This window comes from Phycodurus eques, chromosome 16 (genome assembly GCF_024500275.1).
Source record: "Phycodurus eques isolate BA_2022a chromosome 16, UOR_Pequ_1.1, whole genome shotgun sequence".
NCBI classification, from domain to species: Eukaryota; Metazoa; Chordata; class Actinopteri; order Syngnathiformes; family Syngnathidae; genus Phycodurus; species Phycodurus eques.
This window is the reverse complement of record NC_084540.1, coordinates 11,616,292-11,643,243: the sequence shown is the minus strand read 5'-3', so window position 1 is coordinate 11,643,243 and position 26,952 is coordinate 11,616,292. Positions and strand designations below refer to the sequence as shown.

General features: G+C 39.2%; 1 protein-coding gene across 3 annotated transcripts; it reads left to right on the top strand.

Moving 5' to 3' along the window:
- Positions 1-1,444: 1,444 nt before the first annotated feature.
- Positions 1,445-26,743, top strand: LOC133415261 (SEC14-like protein 1). 3 transcript variants are annotated; one of them, XM_061701185.1, is made up of 16 exons: positions 17,279-17,364; positions 17,518-17,602; positions 18,980-19,129; positions 19,754-19,885; positions 20,094-20,222; positions 20,375-20,549; positions 21,317-21,426; positions 21,625-21,814; positions 22,090-22,178; positions 22,271-22,341; positions 23,268-23,439; positions 24,503-24,637; positions 24,754-24,888; positions 25,762-26,013; positions 26,153-26,331; positions 26,469-26,743. In XM_061701185.1, the coding sequence occupies exons 2-16, from the start codon at positions 17,540-17,542 to the stop codon at positions 26,572-26,574; spliced, it is 2,088 nt and encodes a 695-aa protein (XP_061557169.1). In that variant the 5' UTR covers positions 17,279-17,364; positions 17,518-17,539; the 3' UTR covers positions 26,575-26,743. The 3 variants fall into 3 exon arrangements, with proteins under 3 accessions (XP_061557167.1, XP_061557170.1, XP_061557169.1); XM_061701183.1 differs by lacking the exons at positions 17,279-17,364; positions 17,518-17,602 and adding an exon at positions 1,445-1,697; XM_061701186.1 differs by lacking the exons at positions 17,279-17,364; positions 17,518-17,602 and adding an exon at positions 15,564-15,674.
- The last annotated feature ends 209 nt before the right edge of the window (positions 26,744-26,952 follow it).

Sequence of the window (26,952 nt, the reverse complement as noted above, 5' to 3'; positions counted from 1 at the left end):
TGAGAAGTACTATTTTCCATGTTCTGTATTTGTACATAATTATTTAATAAAATAGAAAACAAAATGCTATAATTTGTGAACCTAAATATATTAAAAGACACTTACCTATGGATCTGTCCAAGAATATGGTTCTTGCTTTGACACAACAAAACCCTTTAATAGTTTACATTTTGTAGTTCAAGATGATAGGGTTAAAATTGTGCTTGTGAATACGCTTTTAAGGAAATATTGCAGAGTCAACCCTTGACCTGCAACACGTTCCAAAAAAGCTGGGACAGGTGGCAAAAAAGACTGAGAAAGTTGCGGAATGCTCATCAAACACCTGTTTGGAAAAGGCTAATTGGGAACAGGTGGGTGCCATGATTGGGTATAAAAGGAGCTTCCCTGAATTGCTCAGTCATTCACAAGCGAAAATGGGGCGAGTTTCACTTTTTTTGTGAACAAGTGCGTGAGAAAATAGTCGAACAGTTTAAGGACAATGTTCCTCAATGTACAATTGCAAGGAATTTAGGGATTTCATCATCTACGGTCCATAATATCATCAAAAGGTTCTGAGAATCTGGAGAAATCACTGAATGTAAGCGGCATGTAATCCTATTTACAATTATTGCTTTGTCTTTTGTCTTTGTTTCTCTCTCCCTTCTAGAAACTTTGTTCTGTTCGACTGATCAAGTCTGATTCTCAATAAACCTCAATTATAATACTAAGAAACCACAGTGGAAGCTTAAAAACTCTACTGTGACACAGTAAAAACTGTTCCGGCATAAAAGGGATACAGATTTTCCATTGTGCTTGACCTAACAGCCGAAACAGGACATAGCTTTACCCGGTGGCCAAGTTGTACACACCAGGAGCTGCTATGAATTAATCACAAACTGTTTAATACTTTACATTGTGATAAATTATGTTGTTAGCACATGTTTATGTTAAGTACAATATTATAGTGCTATTTTCCTTCTAAAAAAATATAGAATTTTTTTTGTTGGTGGAACGGAATAATGGCATTTGTACACTATAAGTATACATGTAATGTTTGTTACACTACTGTAATTTTATTTTGCAGTGGTGTAGAACTGCAATGCGATGCCTGCAGAAAAGAATTCCCCCCCAAAATCGACTCAGTGGTCCAGTAATTTTTAGCTTGTTTTCTCATGGCAGACTTTGATTTTCAGCCACATTTTAGCCCGGCCACTTTGAGGTTGAAAACCTGTGTGATTGCGTCATCGAACAGTTTAAGGAACATTGTCCTTAAACTGTTCGACTATTTTCTCACGCACTTGTTCACAAAGAAGTGAAACTCGCCCCATTTTTTAGGTTGAAAACCTGTGTGATTGCGTCATCGGCCTGCTGACGTTAGCAACAGAACAACAAAAGCAGGAGCTAAAAAAAATGTACACACATACGGCCATGGCCACACAGGAGCTGTTTAGTGGTTGCTTCATCTTGAATCATTTTATTTTCTCGCAAAATTTTAATAATTAAGCATAACAAAACAAAATGGGATGGACCGTGTGAGAGAAGTGTAATGTGCAGCCATGATTTCAAAGATTCACAATTTGAAGATGAAGAGTTATGGTGTAAGTGTGGAACACTAAAAGACTCAGGCTGGTGCAATCCTGAAAATAATGAGCACCTTCGAGGGGACTGAGTCAGAACGAAAAAGCAGACCTGGCGCTCAAAACCAAGAGGAAATGAAGGTAAGCCGCTCGTGAATCACGGCTTTCTGAATGTACTGCACACTGTACCTTGCGTACAGCAAAGTTCTGTGACAGTCTAGTCATGATATTCTTTTTATTTTTTGTCTAGTCATGATATTCTTTTTATTTTTTGACTTTCTTGTTTTTACAGATTATGTTCTGCAATCCCATCTCACATTATGTTCGATGCCTAAATGTACACATTGACACTGCTGCTGCCTGTGATGCAACAGTGTCCGGTCAGGCTAGTTCTCTCTCAGTGCATAATTATTTCGTTTTGCTAATAATGTTAACCATACCGGTTTTAAAGTAATCATGGACTGGGGTGACAAAAACATGCAATGAGGGGATCAGAATAATAGTTTTACATTCTTTTGTCCACACTGGCTATTAAGTAAGTGATTCTTCATTTCTGTCGCTGACATCACATCAAGATATATGGCGGCATATCAGTTTTGGTGATGTAAAAGTGGTGTTCCCAGCGTATTTATTTACTGATTACTCCAAAACAGTGATATTATTGGAAATGACTGCCAGTTTCATTTTCTTGAGCAAAAAATACATAAAGAGAACTTGCCAGTGAAATATAGGCCATCTGAACACTATAGATCCTTTAATTGATCAGGTGTACCTAATGATATGGCCGGTGAGTGGATATGAATTTGGGATGTATCCACCCACACATTTCTTTGAGCTTGTGGAACTGAGCTCAAAATCAACGTGAGGGTGTTTTTTGTTGCATCAAATGTGCTGCACCAAAGAATATGATTTTCACAAGCTCTCATTGTTTGCGGTGACAAAAAGTGCAAGCGTACTGATGTGATGAGGTGAAGTTTCAGCTATCTGCTGCTTCGTAACTGCAATTTTACAGCACTGACACAGGCATGCCTTAACCTGTTGAACTCTGTTATATTTTTACATACCTCTTATTTCAACTTGGAGGAAAAAAAAAATAACTGAAAGTGCACAGAAAAGACTCAAACTACATCCCTCAATGCATGTCATCATTTTGAGTCTGACTAAATTTGTTCTCTGAAGGTTAATGTCCACTTGTTAAGTATTGGGCAATATGTCTCGATTAGAAATGAGCAATTATGAGTTGCGCACAATGGCTGCAAGTGTCACTTATCAATTGAGCTTCTGCGCCACTGAATCCCTTCCCACAAGATAAGAAGATTTAAATGAGGCAGACTTGAGAGTCCAAACGCTGAGTCGGAGTTAGCGCGCTCTCTTTTGATGATGGAGTCTCTTTGACTGATAGTGCCATCTAACAATGCCTCAATTTCTACTCTTCAGATTCAGTACTGGCCAGTATTGACCTTCATCTGGAGTCTCAGAAATCAAAAGAAAAACAGATCTGCTGCATGTGTTAAGCTGAGGGAGTTATCAGAGGCATTCAGACTTCAGTTTTCCTCAGTTTATGGCAGTGTTGAAGAAAATCTCTTTAAAAGATTCCCTACAGCTGTGCCCTGAGCTCAGTACCGGTACATTTCTTTTTAGCTATACGGAGCTCATTTCTAATCTTATATTTTCTTTCACTTCTTCTTTCGCCTCTTAAATTTTCACGGCAGATCAGGAAAAATAAAAATTTATTTACACCCTAAGGTTAAATGCCAGCCTCTGACAAACTCTTTGATTTACTGCCATTCTTATGTAAATAGCAAATCATAAAATTCTCAAAATACTCACCAACCACTGAAGTGAATGTAAACAACATTTTTCCCACTGCCATAAAATTAATAAAGTTCTTAATAGCTGCAATTTCTGCACCAGTGTAGAAATGATGGCATGTTACAGACAACAGACACTACAACAGTAATGTTATGGACCTTTATATTCCAAACATGATCATCATCATTAGTTGTAATCTTTTTTTTTATTTGATTATATTCTATCAAGTGCCTTTGGATGTTATATAAGTGGAATTTATTCATATAATTATATTTTTATCATCATTTTTCATTATTATTGTTGTTGTTTGATTTATTCCAAAGAAGCAGAAATATACACAAATAAACTGGAATAGGATTAGAATTAAGAATTTTAGAAATAAGAATATTTTCTCTGTGATTGGCTGGCAACCAGTTCAGGGTGTACCCCGCCTCCTGCCCGAATGATAGCTGGGATAGGCTCCAGCACTCCCGCGATCCTAGTGAGGATAAGCGGCTCAGAAAATGGACAGATGGATGGATATTTTCTTTGTCCAATTATCATCAAAAAAATGTGTCCATGATTCTAACTTACAAATGGACAACCATTGTTGTAGTATATGATATATCCCTATATATAATAACCTCTATCCTGTATACGTATATTCTCATTTCACTTCCACTGCCGTGAAAGCAATCAAGAAAGAATACAGCCAAATGTGAGGTTTCGCCACCTGATGGGCAGCTCTGAATGGACCTACTCTGAGGGCACTTTATTTAATATGTAACATATTTGCCACGACAGATGATTTGATCTTTTCAGGACCAGCAGGTACTGCTGTGCTGTATCTGCTGCCTTGCTGTGTTCTCGTTCTTTTCTTTTTCCTTGTGATTTCTTTTGGTTTAAGATTCCCTCTAGTGTTGTGTCTGAGTGAGGTCAACACAGATTACTATGGTAGGTATCCATACAGTGCAGTATTCGTGAATGTGTGAGACCATGGCCGTATGTGTGTAACATTTTGAACCATTGAGGTAATAAGGACTCTTCATTAATATCTTATTTTGTATTTGTAGAGATTTGTCCAGGTGGAGATAATATTAATTATGGAAATATTTTATTCCATTCAAGCATAGTGAAATTATCACAGATCCTTTATGTATTCATAACTAACATTTTCTGACTGGATTATTGGAATGGAAAACTTAATTTCAAAGCTGTATACTGTATGTAACATACTTTGTCTATGGCTATCAGACTATAGTCAAACGCAATTTTGCGTTGGGATTGTAAACAGTCATATGTGCTGTCATTGGATGTGGCAAAATGGCTACCATACTCATAGCTTGTCGTGAAACCTGTGACAAAATATGACAAAATGGGACAAAACGTGCAACAAATGTGACTAAACGTGAAAGGACCGTGAGATTCCCATCCCACTACGGACCGCCTCGATGTTTTGTTACACCTTATTACATACATACTGTCAGGTTTAGTTGCGCTCATATAATTGCTACGATGGCTGAAGAGGTTTTCTCATCCGTACCGTGACATAATTTTTTTTATTGACAGTTTAAAAATCTGGTCAGGTATCAATCACGTTTGCCTGCCACTTGCATTGTTTCACGTCCATCCCCTTTAGTCCACAGTGGCGTGAAACAGGGCTGCCATTGTTGCCGGGAATAAAGTGTTAGCGCAGCATGAAATATTTCACTTCTTGTCCCTGATTAGGCCCGATGTTGTTTGTCAGTGTGTTTTGTCTCATTATCTTGCAGCATAACAAAGGGAGCCGGCACGGTGGGGGACTGGTTAGCACATCTGCCTCACAGTTCTGGGGACCGGGGTTCAAACGTTCTTCCCGTGCCTGGGTGGGTTTTCTCCGGGCGCTCCGGTTTCCTCCCACATCCCAAAAACATGCGTGGTTGATTGGAGACTCTAAATTGCCCGTAGGTGTGAATGTGAGTGTGAATGGTTGTTTGTTTCTATGTCCCCTGCGATTGGATGGCGACCGGTTCAGGGTGTGCCCCGCCTCCCACCCGAAGATAGCTGGGATAGGCTTCAGCAGCCTGCGACCCTAGTGAGGAGAAGCGGTAAAGAAAATGGATGGATGGATAACAAAGGGAACCCCCAATCAGTTTGCTTGCAAATTCCTTTCAATTGGCAGACAAAATGTTTTTGTAGACTTCTGAGTTTATTTTTTACTGCTGTGTACTGTGTTACTCATCACCAAACATTACTGAGCGTATCACAGAAGAAGTCCTATAACCCCAAACCATGACTCTTCACAGATGGGCTTGTTTGTTTGGGTCATGAGCAGAAGTTTTCTTTTTCCAAACTTTACCATTACATCACTTTGGTAAAGGTTAATATCATCAGTCTCTAAAGCTTTGTCCCAGAATTTATTTAGGTATGTTTCAGTAGTGTTTGGAAAATTCCATCGTGGCCTTAGCTTACTATTCTTCAAGCTAATGAGTAGTTTGCATATCCTGGTAGAGCCTCTATACCTTTATTCATGAAGTCTGATTGACTTCAGTCCTACTGGAGGTTGTTGCTGATGTCACTAAGAATTGTTTGTCTTCAGTTGCTGCTGTTTTCCTTGGCATAGACAGTAAATGTTCTAATACTTTTGCTTACATGAAACATTGGTTATTATATTATTTTTTTTTAACATTTACATTTAACATTATGTCAAACCCAAATGTTTTAAGTCCACAGCAAAATAAACAAATTGTTGTTTTATTGGCCTTGCATAGCAGTTAAATCAGGCTCATTTGAACTTATATGTCTTTTTTCCTCTGCAGTCGTAGTTTTCATCATCATTGATTGGTCCTGCTCTTGCCCCAGAGGTTCAGTCCTGGTCCATGGATGGTGGACCATGATTGGCTCACCCATTATGCAAATACAGAAATGGATACAGTAACACTGGTGCTCTGCTGGTGTGTGATAAGGCCAGCCTTATCTAAAAAAGAACCAGGGGCATCACATGTGGGTACGGTATGAATGTGCATTCAAAACAGTAAATATTGACTCACAAGGGTTAATGTCGATGTTTGCAGCTAATTTCAGACACCCACACTCATTAATTTACACACAATAACACGTCAGAATTCTGTCATCGCTGCCATGTCTGTCAGCCCAGATGGTGTTAAAAGCTGTTTCACGGATATCTTGCTGGAAATTACACCATTAATGCGAACTGTCAGGATTAGCATAGTCACTGAAGCACTGCAGCAATTTTATGCATCTGTTTTACACATTGCATTGAGAGTACATTCAAAAGTGTTTTTTTTTTTTTTTTTAATTCAACAGTTTAACCATTGAACTGTTTCATCCATCCATCCATTTTCTGAGCCGCTTCCCCTCACTAGGGTCGCGGGCGTGCTGGAGCCTATCCCAGCTGTCATCGGGCAGGAGGCGGAGTACACCCTGAACTGGTTGCCACCCAATCGCAGGGCACATAGAAACACACAACCATTCGCACTCACAGTCATGCCTACGGGCAATTTAGAGTCTCCAATTAATGCATGTTTTTGGGATGTGGGAGGAAACCGGAGTGCCCAGAGAAAACCCACGCAGGCACGGGGAGAACATGCAAACTCCACACAGACGGGGGCGGGGATTGAACCCGGGTCCTCAGAACTGTGAGGCTGACGCTCTAACCGGTCGTCCACCGTGCCGCCTGAACTGTTTCAGTTTAATTATATTCATTACCGAATGAATGTTATTTTAAGGCACTTCAGTCACAACCATTCACAGAACCATCCAAATGAACAATCACATTGATGATGGTGAAAAAATACTTTGACAGAACTAAAACTCACAATAATAATAATAAAAACTGAAAACAGTGTTATATAGTCATTGTATTGGATTTAGCTGGATAAACAGGTAAGGTACTTAAGTACTTATTGTGTCAGAATAGGCTCCTGTGGTATTGATCTTCTTCAATAAATGCCAGATGAGAAAAGCTGAAGATTGTTCATTGCTTGAATGCAGTCATATCATTTTTTGCCATGCGGTACTTGAGGCATGACAATGTAAGGGCCTCGAGGCAGTGCCTCATTCGGTGGGATATTCAACCCCTCTCATGGTCACCTGTCAAATTTCACATGAAAATCAACAGCCTGCTGCTTTTTCATTGCTGCTCAACAGTAGTCACCCTGAGGTTGTGGACCGATTTCTTGCCCATGTAAAAGAAATTCTTCACGGGTGGTTCTGGCAGTCAAAACTAGCATGAAGTGCGGCAAGTCCTAAATTGGTTTGGCACTTCCTGCAGTGGAAAGCCACCTTTAAAGAGAACAAAAATGGCTATGGTGTAATGCTTCCCAGTTACTTAATCATTATTGTCCATGGCTGCTCCAGAACCAGAGACACAATGCTGCATTTGTCCCAGCTGTCTCATTGCCATTTTTTTACAGAGCTGCAAAGGTATTGCGCATTTGCAGAGCTGAGCCACAACGTTACAGTCTGTACACCTGCGCAATATATTAAGATCCCAAGCGATCCATCCCAAATATTACTAGTTTTGATTGACAATGTCATAGTTAATCATTATTCAAACAGTATGATTATTATTGTAGCTGTGGTCTGCACTGGTGAATAACTGCACTGCATCCTACTTAAAGGTTTTCCTAAAGCGTCATTTCTTACAAGCAGTGCTGCTTCCTACATCTGTGTGTAAAATAGAATATTTTTGACTTACAATTTCAAAAGTTGTTAAGGGTACCAAAGTTAACCTATCTGCACTGTCCCACTTTTTGGCATTCTTAAGTTTGGGGACGGGTATGAATCTCAGACGTGTACGGTATGGTAGGTTCATGTTAGAGATCTAAACACACTGGTGTCCATCTTACTGAAACTCAGGGTTTGAGAGTAAAATCAATATTGGTCAATAGACGATTATCACACCTGAACACCAATGGAAATGGAATAAACACAAAGATATATTTACAAACAACACGATACTCAAAATCAGTTTACATACTAATTTCCTTTCGGTGACCTGCTATTTTGATTGCCTCATTGAATTAGATGAAAGAAGCAAAATAATGCACCCACAACAATAAACGTTGATATGTTTCTGAAGGTACCAATAATCCAAATTTAGCATTTTTTTTCTTTGAAAGGGCAAAATTGTTGATAGAGCCTTTAAATTGGATCTTGAATGCTGTTGCATTAAGCAGACTTGTGAAAATACAGCAGATGACAGCATTTGACTTAACCCATGAATGGTAGACAGGTCTGTGCATTCTTTTAACCCAACATTAGCATAGGTTACTCCTTACCTACCCTTACGAAAAGATGTTACCCACAACGCTTTACACCAGCCATATTTAAAGCAACAGACCACCAACAAAGTTTACTGACTCGCCGCGAAGACGCTCAAGAGTACGGAAGCAAAAGAAAAGAAAACACTGATGGAGAGTAAGCGATGAATCACGAGAAAGTTACTGTTATGCTCATGCTTATGTTCACCTTGTGTTATTTGAAATGACCTGCATGGGCTAAATTTCTAATAGACTTCAAATAAATAAAAACAACAATAGCTGTGAAAATTTCCTTTTAAATGTGTTGAACCTTTACACTTATTATGTGAAGACAAACAAAAAGGTGTAGCATTTGAATTCTTAAATGTGATCTAACAAAGGTTAAAGGGCAAATATTAACCATACATGCTATACACATTCCTTGTAATTAGGATGAATTAAACATCTTGAGTATTTTAACATAAAATTGTTTGTGTTACATTAAAAACTGCATTCAAGACTCCGGAAACACTGTCTGAGTAACAAGCATATGCCTACTCCACAAGGGTGAAGACAGAGAGGCTGTCTGTCTGTGGCTTATGACTCTTCGATGTTGATAGGGTGAATCCATACTAATCAGCCCTGACAAATAAGGAAGCCGAAGATGTGACACGATAGAGATGAGCGGAAGAGGCGAGAACGAGAAATGCCTGATAGACAGTTCATCTGCCCCGCTGACCCTTTCATCTGAGTGGACTGTCAAGTTGTCATTGAGGTGATTGAGTGTGGAAAATATTTTCCATGTGGGAGACAAAACTGTTCATCCTTGAGAGGAAATGACTGGATTGAGTGAAAGAGGATGCAGACAAGCGGCTGAATCAGACACCAGGGGTTATTACTAAAAATGAAGAACTGAAGTGGGAGGGAGATGACAGAAAATAATTGGTCACCTCTGTATGTGACAGGCTGTAGCAGGGCTTTCTGATGCTTTGAAGTGATCGTCCACAAACATGAAGCCGATGGCGGACAGTTAAAAGTTCATCCCTCTCAAATGCCAGAAAAACATGTTTTTGCAGTTCAGAGTTTTCAAAACGTTGTCAAAGTTCTTGCAGAAATGAAAATATGCTGTTCTGCTTCGAAACATGGTGCAGCTTCTCATAACTTATTTAACCTCTTGATCGATGCTGCTGGTGAAAAGGCTGCAGATGAGTCAGATGGAGGTTGAATATGGCTGCAATACACAGAAGCTATCGTAACCTCTGAACCTGACATTCAACGAGGTTTTCTGCAAATTTCAGTCAGCTCTCAAAAGGTACCACAGCACAGCGTTTTCTCTCTTGAGCTTGACATGATTGTAGTCCTCTTTATTTATTTTTTTTGTCCTGGAAACTATAAGTGCCCTTGCACAAAACACGCATCTGGGTGGTAAATCATTAAGATGCTTAGCCTTGATTAAAGAGGCTCTTTATTCCCTGAAAGGCTTCAGATGAGCTCTTCTGTGTATTTCCAGCATGCAAAAATCAATGTTTAATAAAAGATTTAACACTTGACTAATTAAATCCCAAGACTTCCTGGCTGTTGCTGTAGATTCCACGATTGATTCAGGGTTGGTTATTTAATAGAACATATTTGTTGGTGTAAATTTACCATTTTTAATATCCAAGATGAATATTTGATGTGAATGTATTCTCTTTTATTATACCATGTCTGCAGAGTAATTATTAATAAATTGATTTACTAATCAAAAACCAAAGGAGTTTTGAACTCATCATCTATTTCTAAATCTTAATCTTAATATAATCTAAATCTCCTCACCCAAAACTATTTCATGCATGCTTTCTTCTTAATTCAATGACATGGCAACATGTAACCAGTATTTTTCGCTGACACAGAAAATAAATGAGTGACAGATCACTGTCATGTCCTATCTGTAATCTCCCGTGTAATTGCTTTAATTGGTCTCATTTGAGCTGGTTTGATGTCTCCATCTGCACTGACAGACACAGCTGCTGGCACGTCTAAATGTCGTGTAAGCAATTTCCTGTGACACAAAGTGCAGGTACAGCTGGCAATGGGGTGGAGTCGCATGACAACAGCAAAGACCATTCACAATCTAACAAGATCCAGTACAAGAACTGTATCAAAATGACTACCTAGAATAATACAATAATGCTCAGTTTGGATTGACACTGACACTGTGGTATTGTTTAGCAATATGATATTGTTGCATGCTTGCAATTGTAATGACCTAATTTACATAAATTAAAGTGGCAGCATATTAAAAGAGCTCTCTGTAACATTCAGTGTGGAAAAACAGTACATATTGTTTAATTAAAGGCACTCTGACAGTGTTAACCCAAACTGAAGACTGTGAAGGCAGGCGTTTTAATGAAAATATATTTTTATACCCCATTACTTTTTGTATAGGTATGTATGCCTAATGTCGCGGCTTATGTGGCAATATCCTGACTCTCTAACCCACTGTAATTTTCCTAAAATCATACATGTTTCACGCGTGGCATTTGTCAGTTGATCTTCCAACAGCTAAAGCATTTTGCGTCCCACAGTTTTTCTCATTTTTTTTGTGCTCTCTCTTAGTGCTCAAAAGTATTTTCTGCGACGGGGCGCAAATGCCGGCATATCCTTATTTTCATTCAAGTGCAAGGCCCTCTGTGTGTGTTTTCAAATTTCCGGTTTGTTCCAAGCTGGGTGTTCCGCCGTGGCGAGGGTGTGTCCTTGCAGATGTGCCCAGCGGAGTGACAATTTGGTGGCAGAAAGTCTGACTGAATTTACACCCGCCCAGACCATCTAACCATTTACCACAGCAGCTGGTCATACACGATTCTGGTGAATTTGATACGGGCACAGGCAGACAGATTCTGAGCTCTGCAGATATTTGTGGTGGATGTCAGACTGACGTAATTCATTTATAAATATGTAATAAATATTCAAAACCTCTGAATTGTTGAAATCAATTCATTGATCATTACATTTATTTAAATCATCCCACTGGCTGGCATAGTTATGGGGGGGCCAGTCTCCGAGTGCCCACTTCATGGTTAACTTTGCATCATTCCCCCCATGGAGGTCTGCCAGTAGTTCTGTCTAAACATACTTGTACTTGGAGCACTTCGACCTCCCAGACTCGAGCAAATCAGTTTCTTCTTAGTAGAAGTTTGATTGTCTGCGCGCTACCATGTCAAAAACTGTCAGTGCAGTACTCGCGCACCGGATTTAATGGGAATGAAAAGAACCGCGTTGATGACCATGATTGAGGGCGGCTGTAAACACACCCACAGTGGTGCAGCCCGTTTTAGAAATAAAGCTTTCTTTTTTCTTTCATTTCTGTGTCAAGTGTCACTTTTGGATCCACATTTAGTGTAATTAAGTAGTCACATCACAAAAAAATGTCTAATCAGAGTAGCATCCTCATGATAGCAATTCAGTGATAGGATTGGAATTTTGGAGGACAGTCCTTCAAAGCAACCCAAAGTGCCTCGACTGAGTCCAGGTCAGTGGCATGACATCAAATCTCATGTAAATACACGTAAAAGGTTGGTTTCTCCAAGGCTCAAGTTGCATTGCACCATCTTCAGTGCACATTGTACTGTGACATCAAAATTCTCAAGGAACAGAAAAACCTCCCTCAGGATGGAGATATTTTTCTGTTGTTTTTTTTTGCTGCTGAATTTCTTCAAGCATTTGAAGTCTGTGAAGTGTGCCCTCTACGACTAGCGCTTGTATCACCACTAAATTGGTAACCTTGATCTATTTTCTAGTGCAATGTGATCACTGGTTCTGGTTGCATGTTCAAAAATTTTGTATTTCATTTCAATAATCATCACTCAATCATTTTGACTGGCCTTTACTTTTACCATGTCATACTCCTCTCAGTTCTATTTACATTATTAACATGTGAATGACTTCACTTCCCCAGATCCCTTTTCCTCCTCTGGTTCAAAGGGCCCCTCAATTTGATCATATAGTGTCACTGGATTAAAATTCACGCAGAATGATTATGACCACATTGCATAGAAATCATTTAATCTTGTGTCTTAGTTAATATTGTGATATGATCCTGATATCTAAAGCCTTTCCTATGTTTCTTTTTTTGCTTTACTACTCATTTAGGCAGGGTCAATATGATAAAGGGCCTTTGGTATCCTCATCAGAATCACCGTAAATATGAAATTGTAGCAGAGTAATGAAACTCTGAGGTCTTATTTTAAGTGGTCAAACATTTGCACACATACCACTACAAAAAGTCAAATGGTTGCTTAGCGGCCTACTAGGAAGTAGCATGGATGCTTTACCTGCTGGTTGGTCTATTGCTGCTAGCACGCTGCCATCTCTCCACCAACCCCTCTCCGACTGGATGCGGCTTCTGACATCACCGCTCCTGAGCAGTGATGCGGATAACGCGTCACATACTCCAAAATGCTGCCATTTTGAGGAGCGAGCAAAGTAATGCATTACTTTTTCCAGGAAAATAGTTAGACTATAGTTACTTTTTCAAAACCAGCAATAGTTACTTTTGAGTCATCAATGTCTCTCAACAAGCATTCATTTGTAGACGGTGATTTTGAACAGAACAAAACCGAGCCCAGCTTCTCAGTTGTATTTGACCCTTAATGTAGATAGCTTCTTTCTCAACAAACCCAACAAAGTGATTGGGAGATTATTGTTTATTTTACAATGCACAGTGACGGACGGTACAGTACTATGAAAGTGCTAAGAAATGCACGAGTTCACTATCGCCACACTATTTTTGTTATTTTCCTTACTAAAAAGTGCATTTGATTGTTGTTACTTTTTTAATTACACATTAAGAATACAGTTTTACTGGCGTGTTAAGCACCCAATGCTTTGTGGGTTAATTATTCATACTGAAGTGCGTGGTCATAAATCGTCATACAATAAGGACTGACTCACTGAAGGACTTATATTAATAAGCTCAAATAATATTTACAAAGGAAAGTGAGAACTTTGAACTTCATCTGTAGTCCGGACTGTGAGCTGGTTTAACGCACTGCATGGCTAAGTGCAGTGTGAAAAGGCCTTCAGTTGAATGTATTCTTGCTTTAAACAAATTTTTTGCGGGGGTTTGGTTTCCCTTTAGTACAATGAATAGGAAGTTTAATGGAACATCTCAACTTCTTTGGGTGAAATGAGGAATTCAAGCTAGCCACAATATTGTGATATTGACTCATCAGCTAAATAACAGCTCTGTGTCATTATGCTTCGTAATGAGCAGCATTTTCACTTCACACTTTTGCATTGCACTTGCCACCACATAATTCTCCTGCTCAACTAAGAAGCGGAGACTTTCTTTCTATTTTAACTGCTCCAGGTCTGTTTCCCTGCAGCCTCTTTATTCCAAAGGGGGAATATATTGCTGTCAAATGTAATTATTTTAGGCTACTTCCAGACTGTAATGTAAATTTCCATCTTACAATGATTCTATAAGGCTAAATTCAGTTTTTCCTCTTCCGATTATGGATGCACAACAGTCTTTTTCTTCTGAAAATTTGAGGCGAGGGATTTCATAAATCACATCTGTCTTCTCTACTTCGATTTGATTCCGTAGGGTGCACTTCATGCTGGTGCTATTTGATGTGAGGCTGTATATGGGTATATGTTCATGTGCCAAAGTTTGATGAAAGTGTGACAAAGATAAATGCATTATTCTTCATACTGCGTAACAGGCATCAAGGTCACAATGCATGTATTCACAATGATGTGAATACATGCATCTGTGTGTTAGATAAGCATACAAATTGCTCAAAGTATTTTGGAAAAATAAACATTGAGAAACATCACTATGGTATAAATTGAGTATGTGGTAACACTTCTGTATAATTGATCATCTGACATCGCTCCATAGCCTCCCCCATTGCTGTGAAGATGGTGGTGCTCCAGGGGCTCATGGATGACATACAGTTCATGATTTTAACAGTTGATGAATACTTTTGTTGTAGTGTCCCTGCATGTGTCAATCACAAACTCAGGTTATTGTCATAATTGACTGAGGACCTCAAGTGGGCAGAAAGTGAACTACATACTTTCGTCGCCCTTTTTAAATTTTCAATTTGACTCAATGTTATTTGCATTTTACATTAATACACACAATGTTGCTCTCTCACCAGCTGAATACCAAACAGGGAGTATTTTACTTCAAATTCTTTACCGTCTTCCCTAAAATGCCTTCCTCCCATAAAACCTGATCAAGAAAACAAAGATGAACCTCTTCTACATTTCAGTTGCCATGCAGATGGCACTTATTTAATTTCTTCTGTTGCTGCTATTGTAATACTCCGACAGCGTTTGTGTTTGCTATTATACACGCGTCTGGCATGATGATTTGATGTTTTTGGTGAGGGAGCAAACACTAAATAAAGAAAGCAGGTGTGTAAAATTCGATGCCTCTCAGGAGAAGACTATTCAGCGTGTTTATTACTGGTAATTAGACATGGTGTACTAAGGAGTCTAAAAATGAGGTAATGAGCGAGGCGATGGGAAGTTGGGTGTTGACATTTTCCAGAGCAATTTCCACCAGCGTGATTGGGTCTTCTATTATTTTATAAGTGATGATTAAACATCTTACGAAACTAATATTGTCCACCCCTCCACCCAAAAAAAACAAAGATTCCAATATTATAATAGATACAAGACAATGTCTACAAAGTGTCTGATAATAAATATTTGTACTTCATCAGTATTGCGTAAAACGTCATAAGGATTTCAATATTATAATAGATACAAGACAATGTCTTCAAAGTGTGATATTAAATATTTGTATTTCATCAGTATTGCGTAAAACGTCATTCTGACGTAAGTGGTTTTAAAAAGTACACCACATAGGTTCATAAAACGCTTTGTCACACAACACTTACGCATGATAACAGTAATTTTGACTGCCAATATAAATGAATTCGACAATATAACTGTCGCAAATCACAGTTGTCACGGCGACGAGTGACGCCGGTCACGAGTCTGTTAACTTCCGGTCTCCTACAGGAAGCTGGTTTGTTGCTGGCACTTGAATTTGATGGCTAAACACCTTCGAGCTAAGTCTTCCAACACGGTAATAATTATTTGTTTTTTTGATTTTTTTGAAAAACTAATCCTACGCATGAGTCATTTGCGTTGCAAATATTTCAGGCTTTGATAAAAAAAAAATACATTTACTTTGAACTGTGAGTTGTATTAGGCGGATTAGTAGAGTCACTGGGGTAAATGAATGATGACTAATATATTTAATCCCTAACTCTCTGCGTGGATGTACAGTGGATATACAAATCTACCCACCCCTGTTCAAATGCTGGGTTTTTGTGATATGAGACCAAGATCTTTTCCAAAAAAAAAATAAAAAATTCCACCACTAATGTGACCTATAACCTATTATACAACTGAGACAATGTGTGTGCGCGCACACTCTTATAACAGTGAAGACAGTCATCATCAAATGGAAAAAATAAGGTACAGTATTGACATTACCAAGAACTGTACATCCCTCCAAAGTCAACAAATAGACGAGAATACAAATGGTCATGGTGGCAGTCAAGAGGTCAACAGCAACACTGAAGGAGCTGCAGAAATTTCTGGCAAGTACTGGCTGCTCATGCAGTAAATGTGTACTATCTTCTGTCTTGGCTATGTGGAATGGAAGATGGAAGCCTTGTCTTACAAGCCCAGCGACATTTTGCAAAAACACACTTGAAACTTGCCAAAATGTGTTATGGTCCAGTGAAATAAAGGTTGAACATTTTGGCCATAATTTGAAAATGTTTGTTTGGTGTAAACACAACATCGTTCATCACCGTAAGAATATCTTTGGTGGCAGGCCGCGTTATAATTTGGGGCTGTTTTCCAACTGGAATTATGAACAGTCCCAAATACCATTCAGTGTTTCCCCAAAACCGTTAGGCTTCTGCTGCTAGAAAGCTGAAGATGAAGCGGAACTTCCATCTTTCAGCATGACAATGAACACACGCATCAACAAAAGATGGCTTCACCAGGAGAAGATTAAGGTTTTGGCACGGCCCTGCCAGTCCATAGCTGAATCTGAAGAGGGCTGTGCACAGGTGGAGATGCTCTTGCAATCTGACAGATTTGGAGCAATTTTACAATCAAGATGTGCCACACTGATAAGACTCTTATACAAAAAGACAGTGCTTTATAATAAAAGCCAAAAGTGCTGCAAAAAATAGTTTGAGAGTGTGCATAATACAACCATTTTGTTATTTTTCATGTTCCGCATTAAAATATTGTAATTTTAGTTGAGTTGTGCAGGGTATAGGTCACATTAAAGGGAGTAAAAAAGCCTCCAAATGAATAGTCTTGATTATTATTATTTTTTTAACTTTACAAAAACCCGGCATTTGAACAGGGTTGAGTAGACATTTTATATCCACGACTGTATATATACTTGAAGCAGCCTGTTAAGTGATTGTTGTTCTGTCGCTTCGCACACCTCCCCCCTTCCATAACTGTTAAGTCTGTTGTGAATGCAGATTGTCCAAGCTTAGATGTCATGTAACATTTACTTACCACCTACCTGTCCGCTTCTACCAGGGCTGCTAGAGCTGCTGTGTGACGTCTAGTTGGCTTGAAAGAGGCGGAGTTCACAATCACCATCTGGTCAGAGTGCTTGTCATTTTACAACACCCAATGAGGCAAAAAAGCCTTTCCTCTTCCAGCTGACAGTGTGGGCGACATTGAAATGGATCAGTAACTTGAAACATCTTAAACCGAGTCATCAACATTTCATCACTGTAAGTCACGCATTTTACTCCTTAGAATATTGTTAGAATGTTGTATAGGCTTGATGCAAACTACTGTGACTACTGCGAACCCTAACCGTAACTCAAGGCAGGTAGGAACATGGAACAAAGAGTCATCTTGTCATTTTTGTGGTTATTTAACAGGGACGGGGACTGAGCTGCAGCCATGGTGCGGGAATACCAATCACCTGTTCGGGTCTACAAACATCCATTTGAGTTAATAATGGCAGTGAGTAGTGTTGTCCCTAAATAGTCACACTGCAAGTCAGGTGTCATTTTCCTGTAGGTTTCTAGTGCATTTGGATTTGTTGTAGGCAGTGGGACCTGGGCCTTTTTACTTCTTGTACTGACTTTGTGTCATGCTGGTGGGGCTTTTACTGCTTCATGATCATCTGCGTACCCCAGTGTTCTGTGAAACATTTCCCTATAAATTATTGCCTGCTAACTACTGAGTATACCTTCCCAGTTAGCATTGATGAATTGCACAAAAACAAAACAGTCGCCACTCAATTGAAACGAGTTAATGATGGTCTTGTTTTATTGACTTCTCATATGATGCTTTAGTATGTCAAAAAGCCCTTGAGTTATATTATTTCAGTTTACAGACGGTTATGTAACTTAGTAGCTGATAGTATGGAGGTGCCAGTATGGCCATCAGTGACGGTATTTATGCACACAAGCCTTAACTTTCAGATGATTGGCTGGATTCAATATGGTATTGATGCAGCTGTCTCTACTGTGTGCAGGTCAGGAGTTGTATGTAAAATTTGAAGTGCAGAGTCAATATTTATCGAAGTCAGAGCAGGTTTTCCTCTCCCTCTTTTTGCTTTTGCTTCTTGCCTGACGTTATACATTAAACCATGCTTACGCAACATGTCAATGCAGGTGAAAGACCGTGACACTTTGCACTGCAGACACCAGCTATGACTCTTTCAATACACAGTTCAAGAAAACATCCGCAGACGCTTTGTTGGACCCCATGAAAATCTTCTCTTAAAATAAATCTCCTTGCTCTAAGGGATAATAAAATAACACTTTTTTGTAGATTTCCAGCTCCTTTGAGACAAATGAATCGTCCCCCCTACAGACACTTTTATTTACTCCCAAGATTTTTCATTAAACATTGACTCAGCTTTCCTTTGGCAGTCAATATTTCTGACAATTGTCCTAATTACAGTAATACTTTCATTTTTTTACTCATCTTTTTTTATGAATACTATTGTCAGTATCATTATAACCCTACAACAAGTTTGTCCTAGTTGAAAAGCCATCAACTGCAGAATTAATGCAATTTGGTCATTGGTTTTCTGTTGCTACAATGGATTTATGCAAGTACTTATACAACACAACTTATCATCTTAACATCTGAACTTAAGATAAAATAATTACTGGTAACTCTCATACTGGGTTAGCGCTAGTATTGTTTTTCAGAGTTCCCTGCTGTTGTATGATGTAATTTTGTGTTAGCACTGTCATCAATAAACTAGGCTTCTGTGGTACCTGACCATATCTTTATTCATGTACTTTTACAGCTGTTGATTTGCTGTTACCACAGTAAATTACTCTACTTACTTTAGGTCCTACGACTTTAATTTCTCCCATTCAGGCTTACAACAAGAGATTCCCAAAGTGTCCATTGATCCCAGTGTTTGTAGACAGTGAGATCATCAGTGAGAGCACAAGCCAGGATGGCTCCACACTGGTGATCGAGAGGCGCTGCAGGATTGACATTGATGCACCTAGACTCCTCAAACGGGTATCTTTGCTTTCATGCACTTCTCTTTGAGGGCCATCAGAAAATCTAGTTTGACGCTATCACCTACAGTACATACAATAGATGTTGAAAGAATCAGTGGACTCTGCTTGCTCAAGTATGCCAAGATGATGTTACATTTTGAAGCATATGAGCAGATAATGCAAAATTGAGCTACTAATCACACTGGATATAAAAAGTCTAAACACCCCTGTCCAAATGTTTCTTTTTGTGATACAGAAAAACAAGACCAAAATAAATAATAAAAAAACTTTCCCAGCCTTAATGTGACTTCTAACCTCTACAACTCAATTGAATTTTTTAAATCTTTTGAGGAGGCAAGTAAAAATAACTGAACTACTACGGGTGTACACTGCTGCAACTATATTATTTCACTTGTTTATTTTTGCTTTACCCTCGAAAAGATTTCATGTTTTTTCAGTTGAGTTGAACAGTTTATAGGCCACATTAATGGAGGAAAATGTTTTGAAATTATTTATCTTAGTCTCATTTTGTTAGATCACAAAAACCTGGGATTTGAACGGGGTGTGTAGACCTTTCATGCGCATTATATTTTGTTGAAATATTCTTGTGTTGACCATGTGAATGTTGTTTTTCTACATAAAGATTGCTGGTATAGACTACCTATATTTCATCCAAAAGAACACACTGAACCGCAGAGAGCGGACTCTCGTCATTGAGGTCCAGAATGAAACGTTTTCCAACAGGGTCATATCCTGTGAGTGCTGCAGATACACGGTGAGCATTAAATCCCATCCAAATTCCGTATATTGTCACCAGTTCGTCCATTGTTCTTCATGTTCTATTTAACATGAGTCAAATGCTGCACTACTATTTGGGGAAACATTACAACAATGTTTACATTTGTTTTGCTTTTTGTGTAACATGGAATGTAAAACTAACAGAGTGGAGCTACAGCATAAAACATTCTGGTGTTGCTTTACAGGTTCATCATGAGAATGAAGAGTGGACATGTTTTGAACAGACGGCTAGCCTTGACGTTAAATCCTTTTTTGGCTTTGAAGGCATGGCAGAGAAGATAGCGATGAAACAGTATGCTAGTAGCATAGAAAAGGTTTGTGTTTTCGTTGATGTGACTCCTCTGACCCTAAAGCTTTAAAGTTGTGTTCATGTTGTTGTTCAAATCTTTTGAGCCTGCACTTTCTGGTCTCTGCTAATGTTCAGAGTCCCATTGATCCTAAGCCTTGTGTCCTTTCTGTGTGGTAGGGTAAAGAAATTATTCAGTATCACCTCACAGAACTGGAAACAGAGGGCATAACGTACATACCCCGTTGGGCTCCACCATCTTCTACCAAAGTCATCTCTGGAGACTGTGTCAAAAATGTGCTGCATGCCTATGACGAGGACCACCCCACAGAAATATTGACCCCCTCTCCTGACGGTCAGTGTGACAATATATACTAAACAACAACAAGTACGCTATTCTTCTTTTACAATTAGTGTCCCCAAAAATACAACCTATTGCAAATACTCATGAACACTGGTCAGGCACATCACTAGACATAGTACAAGATAAGATACAATTATTAGTTTTGAATAAGGTAAAAAAAGAAATATTAAAACTACCTTACAGAGTGATTTAGCACACTTCTACACCACTGCAAATTTGCATCAGTTGCAAACCTCACACTTGGACAATAAATTACAGCATTGTACCTTTTGGGGTACAATGTTGTCCACGTGTACTTTTACAGCTTGGGAACAAATGTGGCCTGGAAAAGGTAGAAATGAATTACTCTTATGTGACATTTTAGCATAGATAGATTAGACCTTGCAGGACAAAAGGAATCCCTAATGTACCTCTTTTTCTTACAGATTAGAAATAATCTGCAAATTTACATACCCGTAATCTCATAAATCTTGACTGTCTTGGTTGGTTAGCCTATTGTAGATCAGGACCAAGTCTAAATTTACAGGATTATTACTCACCTGTAGTCTCTTTGGTGACATCCTACTTCAAATACATGTATGAAAAGAATGATTACCGATATGGAAACTGTCTGAAAATTCTGCATTGCAAGTGCATGTTGTTTAAGCAGGTTTTCTGTCCATCTATTTTATATTTTTCACACAGGTTAAAAGTGCCTGAGTCTCTGTAGTGCACGCAATGGACTATGTGCTAAACTGACGCTGTGTTTTGGCCTGCAGACAAGTTGGATGCTGATTACATCAGACGTTACCTAGGTGATTTAACGCCTCTGCAGGAAAGCTGTCTTGTTCAGCTGCGGCAGTGGCTCCAGGAGACCCACAAGGGCAAGGTTACATACATTTTGTCTGAATACATCATTCTGCTTTTCCACACTCATTTTTGTTCACACATTTTTTGTTTTTACTAATTAAATAGACGTCATGTGTTGGTTTCCCGGTTACCTCATGATATGTTGATTTTTCTCGAACTTAGTAGGTTTATGTTTTTATGGCGAAGCTCTGGTGAACCATCTGGTTTTGCTTTACAGATTCCAAAGGATCAGCATGTGCTGCGCTTTCTTACAGCCACAGATTTCAATTTTGACAAGGCTCGAGAGCTTCTGTGCCAGTCACTCACATGGAGGAAGCAACACCAAGTGGATTTCCTATTAGAGTCATGGCAGCGTCCTCAACTTCTCCAAGACTACTACACTGGAGGCTGGCACCACAATGATAGAGGCATAATCATTGTTTGTCCTCTTAATGCATATCTAGATAGGGGATTACTCATGCATTTATTTCAATTAGTTAAACTTGGACTGGCATGTAAATTATTAACTACTGTCTTAGTACCACTTGTCATAGTTTCCATGAGTCTTTTATCAGTCTTAAACACAAATCATCAATGCCCAGCAATACGTTGAAAACCTGTAATATAAATACCATTTAATTTTGATGGAAGTACTTGTTTGTGCATGCATTTGTTTGTCTGATCCATAGCTTTGTGTGTTTAGATGGTCGCCCTCTGTATATATTGCGTTTGGGGCACATGGACACAAAGGGTTTAATGCGTGCCTTGACAGAAGAGGTGCTGGTGAGACAGGTAAAAGGGTTAAAGTTCTCATTTACACATGATTCAGCCCTTTTGAATACAAATGTCATGGCTGACATCCATGCTTTACCTTGATGACCCAGGTTGTTGCAATCAATGAAGAGGGACTGAGGCGCTGTGAGGAGAACACGACAGTTTTTGGTCGACCAATCAGGTCAATTCCCCTTTCTTGCATGCGATTAAGGGTGTTGATCAAACTCATTTCAGTTCAGGGGCCACGTTCACCTCAATTCGATCTCGGTTTAATAAGATATAAATAATTACAATTCCAGTTTTGGGGAAATAATTGCATGTACATTTGGATAATATTCACATTTATAGATCGCTATCTTGTTTAAAATCATATGAGGAATCTAAAATTACGTAACAAAAACTAGTGCAATTTCAACAGTATGATGAATTAGTGTTTTCATTTACACATGCAACTTAGATATCAGTGGATCTATATACTGTATGTACCTTTTATATAAGATTTAGAAATTATTTTGGATTTACATGAATTTCTACATCCATCTGGAAATCTTGACAACCTCAACTGACTCATCATACCATACTAACTAAAGTGGGAACATCTCAGAATGAGGATGCAGTTGTCTCCCTGACTTGTAAATGTGTTTATATATAAAAATACATACTCGTGCCAGTGGATGAAAAAAAAAACAAAAGGGGGTTCCACCAAACCTATCCTTTTGAGCTGAAGCTGAACTGTGTTCTTCACAGTGGCACAGCATTTTATAAGAAGTAGGCTTGCTTAGCTCCTAAAACTGGACATCTGTTAGTCTTCACAATGGCATCAATATCAGGTGTCAAATCCTGAGTAACTGCCAATTTCAGAATTGTCATTTAAGTGGTAAGTGGTCATCAGTGTGACCTCCAGGGGATGATAAAAACAGCAACAACAGTTACTTTTATTGAAAAACTGCAGTTAATGTGTTCTCTAGCCCCATGGGCCAGACTGGACCCACCAAGGGGCTGGTTTTGGTCCCGGGGCCTCATGTTTGACACCACTGTAGTAGCGTATCGGTAGTTATAAAACTGCTTCTGTAGCGTATATCTTCATGAAAATATTATGTTTGCCAGCTGCTGGACTTGCCTGGTGGATCTGGAGGGTCTTAACATGCGTCATCTGTGGAGGCCAGGGCTGAAGGCTCTACTGAGAATCATCGAAGTAGTGGAGGCCAACTACCCCGAGACTCTGGGCCGCCTGCTCATGCTGAAAGCACCCCGAGTATTTCCCGTGCTCTGGGCCCTGGTGAGGATAAACAGCGATACTCACTCGCCCCAACATTAGGTACAACTGCTGAATCGAATGCAATACAATGCAAGAGCTGCGTTGCATCATACTGAGAGATGCTTCTAATATTTTGCTCTTCTCTGGTAAAGTCTCTTCTGTATAAGGTCACCATGTAGAATGTAAGTCCTCATTCCCTCAAAATGGCCATATGTAGATAACTCACTTTAATTGAAATAATCTTTATTATCGGACAGATATGGTGGCAGAGGTCTTACACGGAGTTTCCCAAACGTTTTAGAGCCAAGGCACATATTGTACATCAAAAGATCTCACGGTACTTAACCAAACAAAAATGTCACCAAAAGGAAAGATGCTGAAATAATGATCTCGTCTCAATTTACTCACAGATTTACACACTCAGTGTGAAATCTAGGTCTGTTTAGTTGAACACAAAGATATCTAATGTGTGATTGAAAACAGGTGGATACATAGGTTGAAAGGTAGGTCAAGAATTTTTCATGCAGCTTTTGTATTTGTTCTTATTGTAGTGTGCAGCATGCAGTACCTAATGTTGAGGCCTGTGTGGGTACAAAAGCCTATATGTGCAGTTACTATTATCATTTGTACTGAGAAAGAAAATATAATTAATGTTATGAAATATAAACAAACCCCTATCATGGGTTGACTACATCATGCAGTCATAAATTGCATGCAACAATCCCAGAATTACAAAGCAATAAACAAAGCAATGTGCAAGTAATGCAAATGTACTACAATAGATTCCAGTTTTTTAAATTGCTTCTACGGTTTAGGTTCCTATATAGGTATGCTGGAGCTGATCCCAGCTTGACTGTAGATGAAAGGCAGACAATACCCTGGATTGGTTCGCTAGTCAGTCACAGGGCACAGTAGAAGAATTCTATAAGTACTGTTTGTATAACCACCACCCAAAGATGAAACTAGAACACAAAAACATCTTTCATCATTTATTTTGAAATTACGTCTATGAATTATATATATTAAAATGTTGATTTTATTTTACAGTAGACTCAGTATTCATGTTCTGGTGTCTGACTTGCAGGTCAGCCCTCTGATCAACGAAAACACTCGTAAGAAGTTCCTTGTCTATGCTGCAAATGACTACCAGGGTCCAGGAGGTTTGGTGAACTACATTGACCAGACGTTTATCCCTGACTTCTTGGGAGGGGACTGCGTGGTGAGCTTGGTTGAATTGCGTCCTATACAAAGAACTGCATTTGAATACATGTAATACTTTGAAGTGGTGTTTTATTGGTAGACCCAGTTGTTGTGTTTTCTTCATCCCCTCCGAAGTGTGACATCCCTGAGGGAGGTTTAGTCCCCAAGTCTTTGTACAGGGCAGCAGAGGAGCTGGAGATTGAAGACAGCCGATTATTGACCGATTCCATATATAAAATTGCCAGTATTTTCAAGGGAGTTCCATACGAGGTACATTCAAGTTTCTATGGCAAGATTGTCACTTATCTACGGTGGCCTGGAAGTGCAAAACAATATAACAAATTGTGAAACACTTTAACATTTCAGAAAACACAAAAACAAAACCCGAAATGCTTTTAACATTTCAGAAAACACAAAAACAGATCTCTCGCTCGGTACGAGGGACGGACATCACGCTCCATCTGTGTAGCCTACCCTTCCCGCAATGCAGGAGCCAATCATGTTGCAGCGGGGCGGGTCTTGCCGAGAAAGGCTGTGGGATTTCCAAAAATGTTTGTGAAATGGGCCCCTCCCTTTCCGGGTTTCCGCAATTGTAATTTGTTTCGTCTTTTTGTAAAAGTGTTTCTGCTTTTATTTTTGTGTTTCCTGAAATGTTCGTGTTTCGTCATTTGTTTTTGTGTTTTCTGAAATGTTGAAGTGTTTCGTCTTTTGTTTTTGTGTTTTCTGAAATGTTCGTGTTTTGTCTTTTGTTTTTGTGTTTTCTGAAATGTTAAAAGTTTTGGCAATTTGTTACATTGTTTTGCACTTCCAGGCCACCGTACTTATCTAACCACTTGGAAGAAAGTACAATGTAAACAACTACAATAATAAACACATTTTTATATCAATACCTCCCATTAGTTAATATTTTTAAGGTACAAAAAGTCAAACCTGAGCTGTAAAATCTTTTTTAAAACTATTTTAGTCCTCTTGAATTAAATGGCAGGAAGGGAGTTTAGCTGCTAATTCATTTAACGTGTCCTAAAGTGTCACCTGCTGGGACAAACGTACACATCAAGTTTACAGAAAAATAATTGCGAAATTAATATCACATAACTAACTGTTGTCTTCTGTTCGGTTCCCATTCTGTCTGTATGCCTTCAGATTTTAATTGAGATCATGGAAGTGTCCTCTGTCATTACCTGGGACTTTGATGTGTCTAAAGGGGATGTGCTCTTCAACATCTATCATTCAAAGAGGGCTCCACAGCCGCCAAAGAAAGACACAATTGGAGCCCATGGTTTTACTTCCTTAGGGACTGGCAGTTCGCAGCTTTTAGACAAGAGCTGGGTGCTGGGCCAAGACTACAGCCCGGTGGAGAAATCCCTCACCTGCAGAGAGGGGGAGAGTGTACAGGTAAATGAAACTCATTCTGTAGATATGTCTTCTATTTTTAGACTTATTTTCAAACATGTCTCAAAACTGTCCACCACTATCCCCTATCCCCATTACTGGAGCCTCATATTGATCCTGCACCTTCGCTTTGTTCAAACAGGGCTCTCACATCACTCGCTGGCGTGGATGCTACATTCTCCAGTGGTGCTTTCACAGCTCCCCGGCTGCCTCGGCCTCCAGCCTGTCTTGTGTGGATGATGTGCTGGCCTCTCTGCAAGTCTCCTCCCACAAGTGTAAAATCATGTACTGTACTGAGGTGCTGGCTTCCCAAGACATCAGGTCAGTTCATTTATTCTACCCTGCACTGGTTGTGTTTTTTGTTTTTATTATTATTATTTTTTTTTAAGGAGAAAAAAAATCCTCTATCAAGGCTGACTTCCAAAAGTGTCAAGAAATCGCTATGTCTGCTTTTCTAGGGGATCCATGACCAGCCTGGAGTCCAGTAATAGTGGTTTCTCTCAGCTCAGTGTGTCCACTACTCTTTCTAGCCAATCACACGCCAGCTCAACTGTCTCAAGGTAGCATCATCTCGACAGTGAACTCGAACCCACTGACATCTGGGTAGCAGTGCTCAAGAATTCTTGGATTATTCTTGTAGCTGAAGTTTTGCTGTAGTATTGAAGAGACAATGGGCACTTTGGTCAATCTGTGTTGTGTATTTAAAATTGCATTAAAGTGTAATCAATCAATGGACAGTCTTCTGTGCTTTTATTGGGTCATTACATGACCTCAAATGAGGAAGCAGCAGTTTGTACCTTGGCGTATGGTCACTGAATTTGTTTTGATTGTCCACCAGATGTCAGTGTACTCTTCTGCAGAAAATGCTCGAGCCTCAGTTCAATAATTTTCTTCCACTAATACATTTTTAGTTTATCTAAACATCATGTAAACAAATGTGAT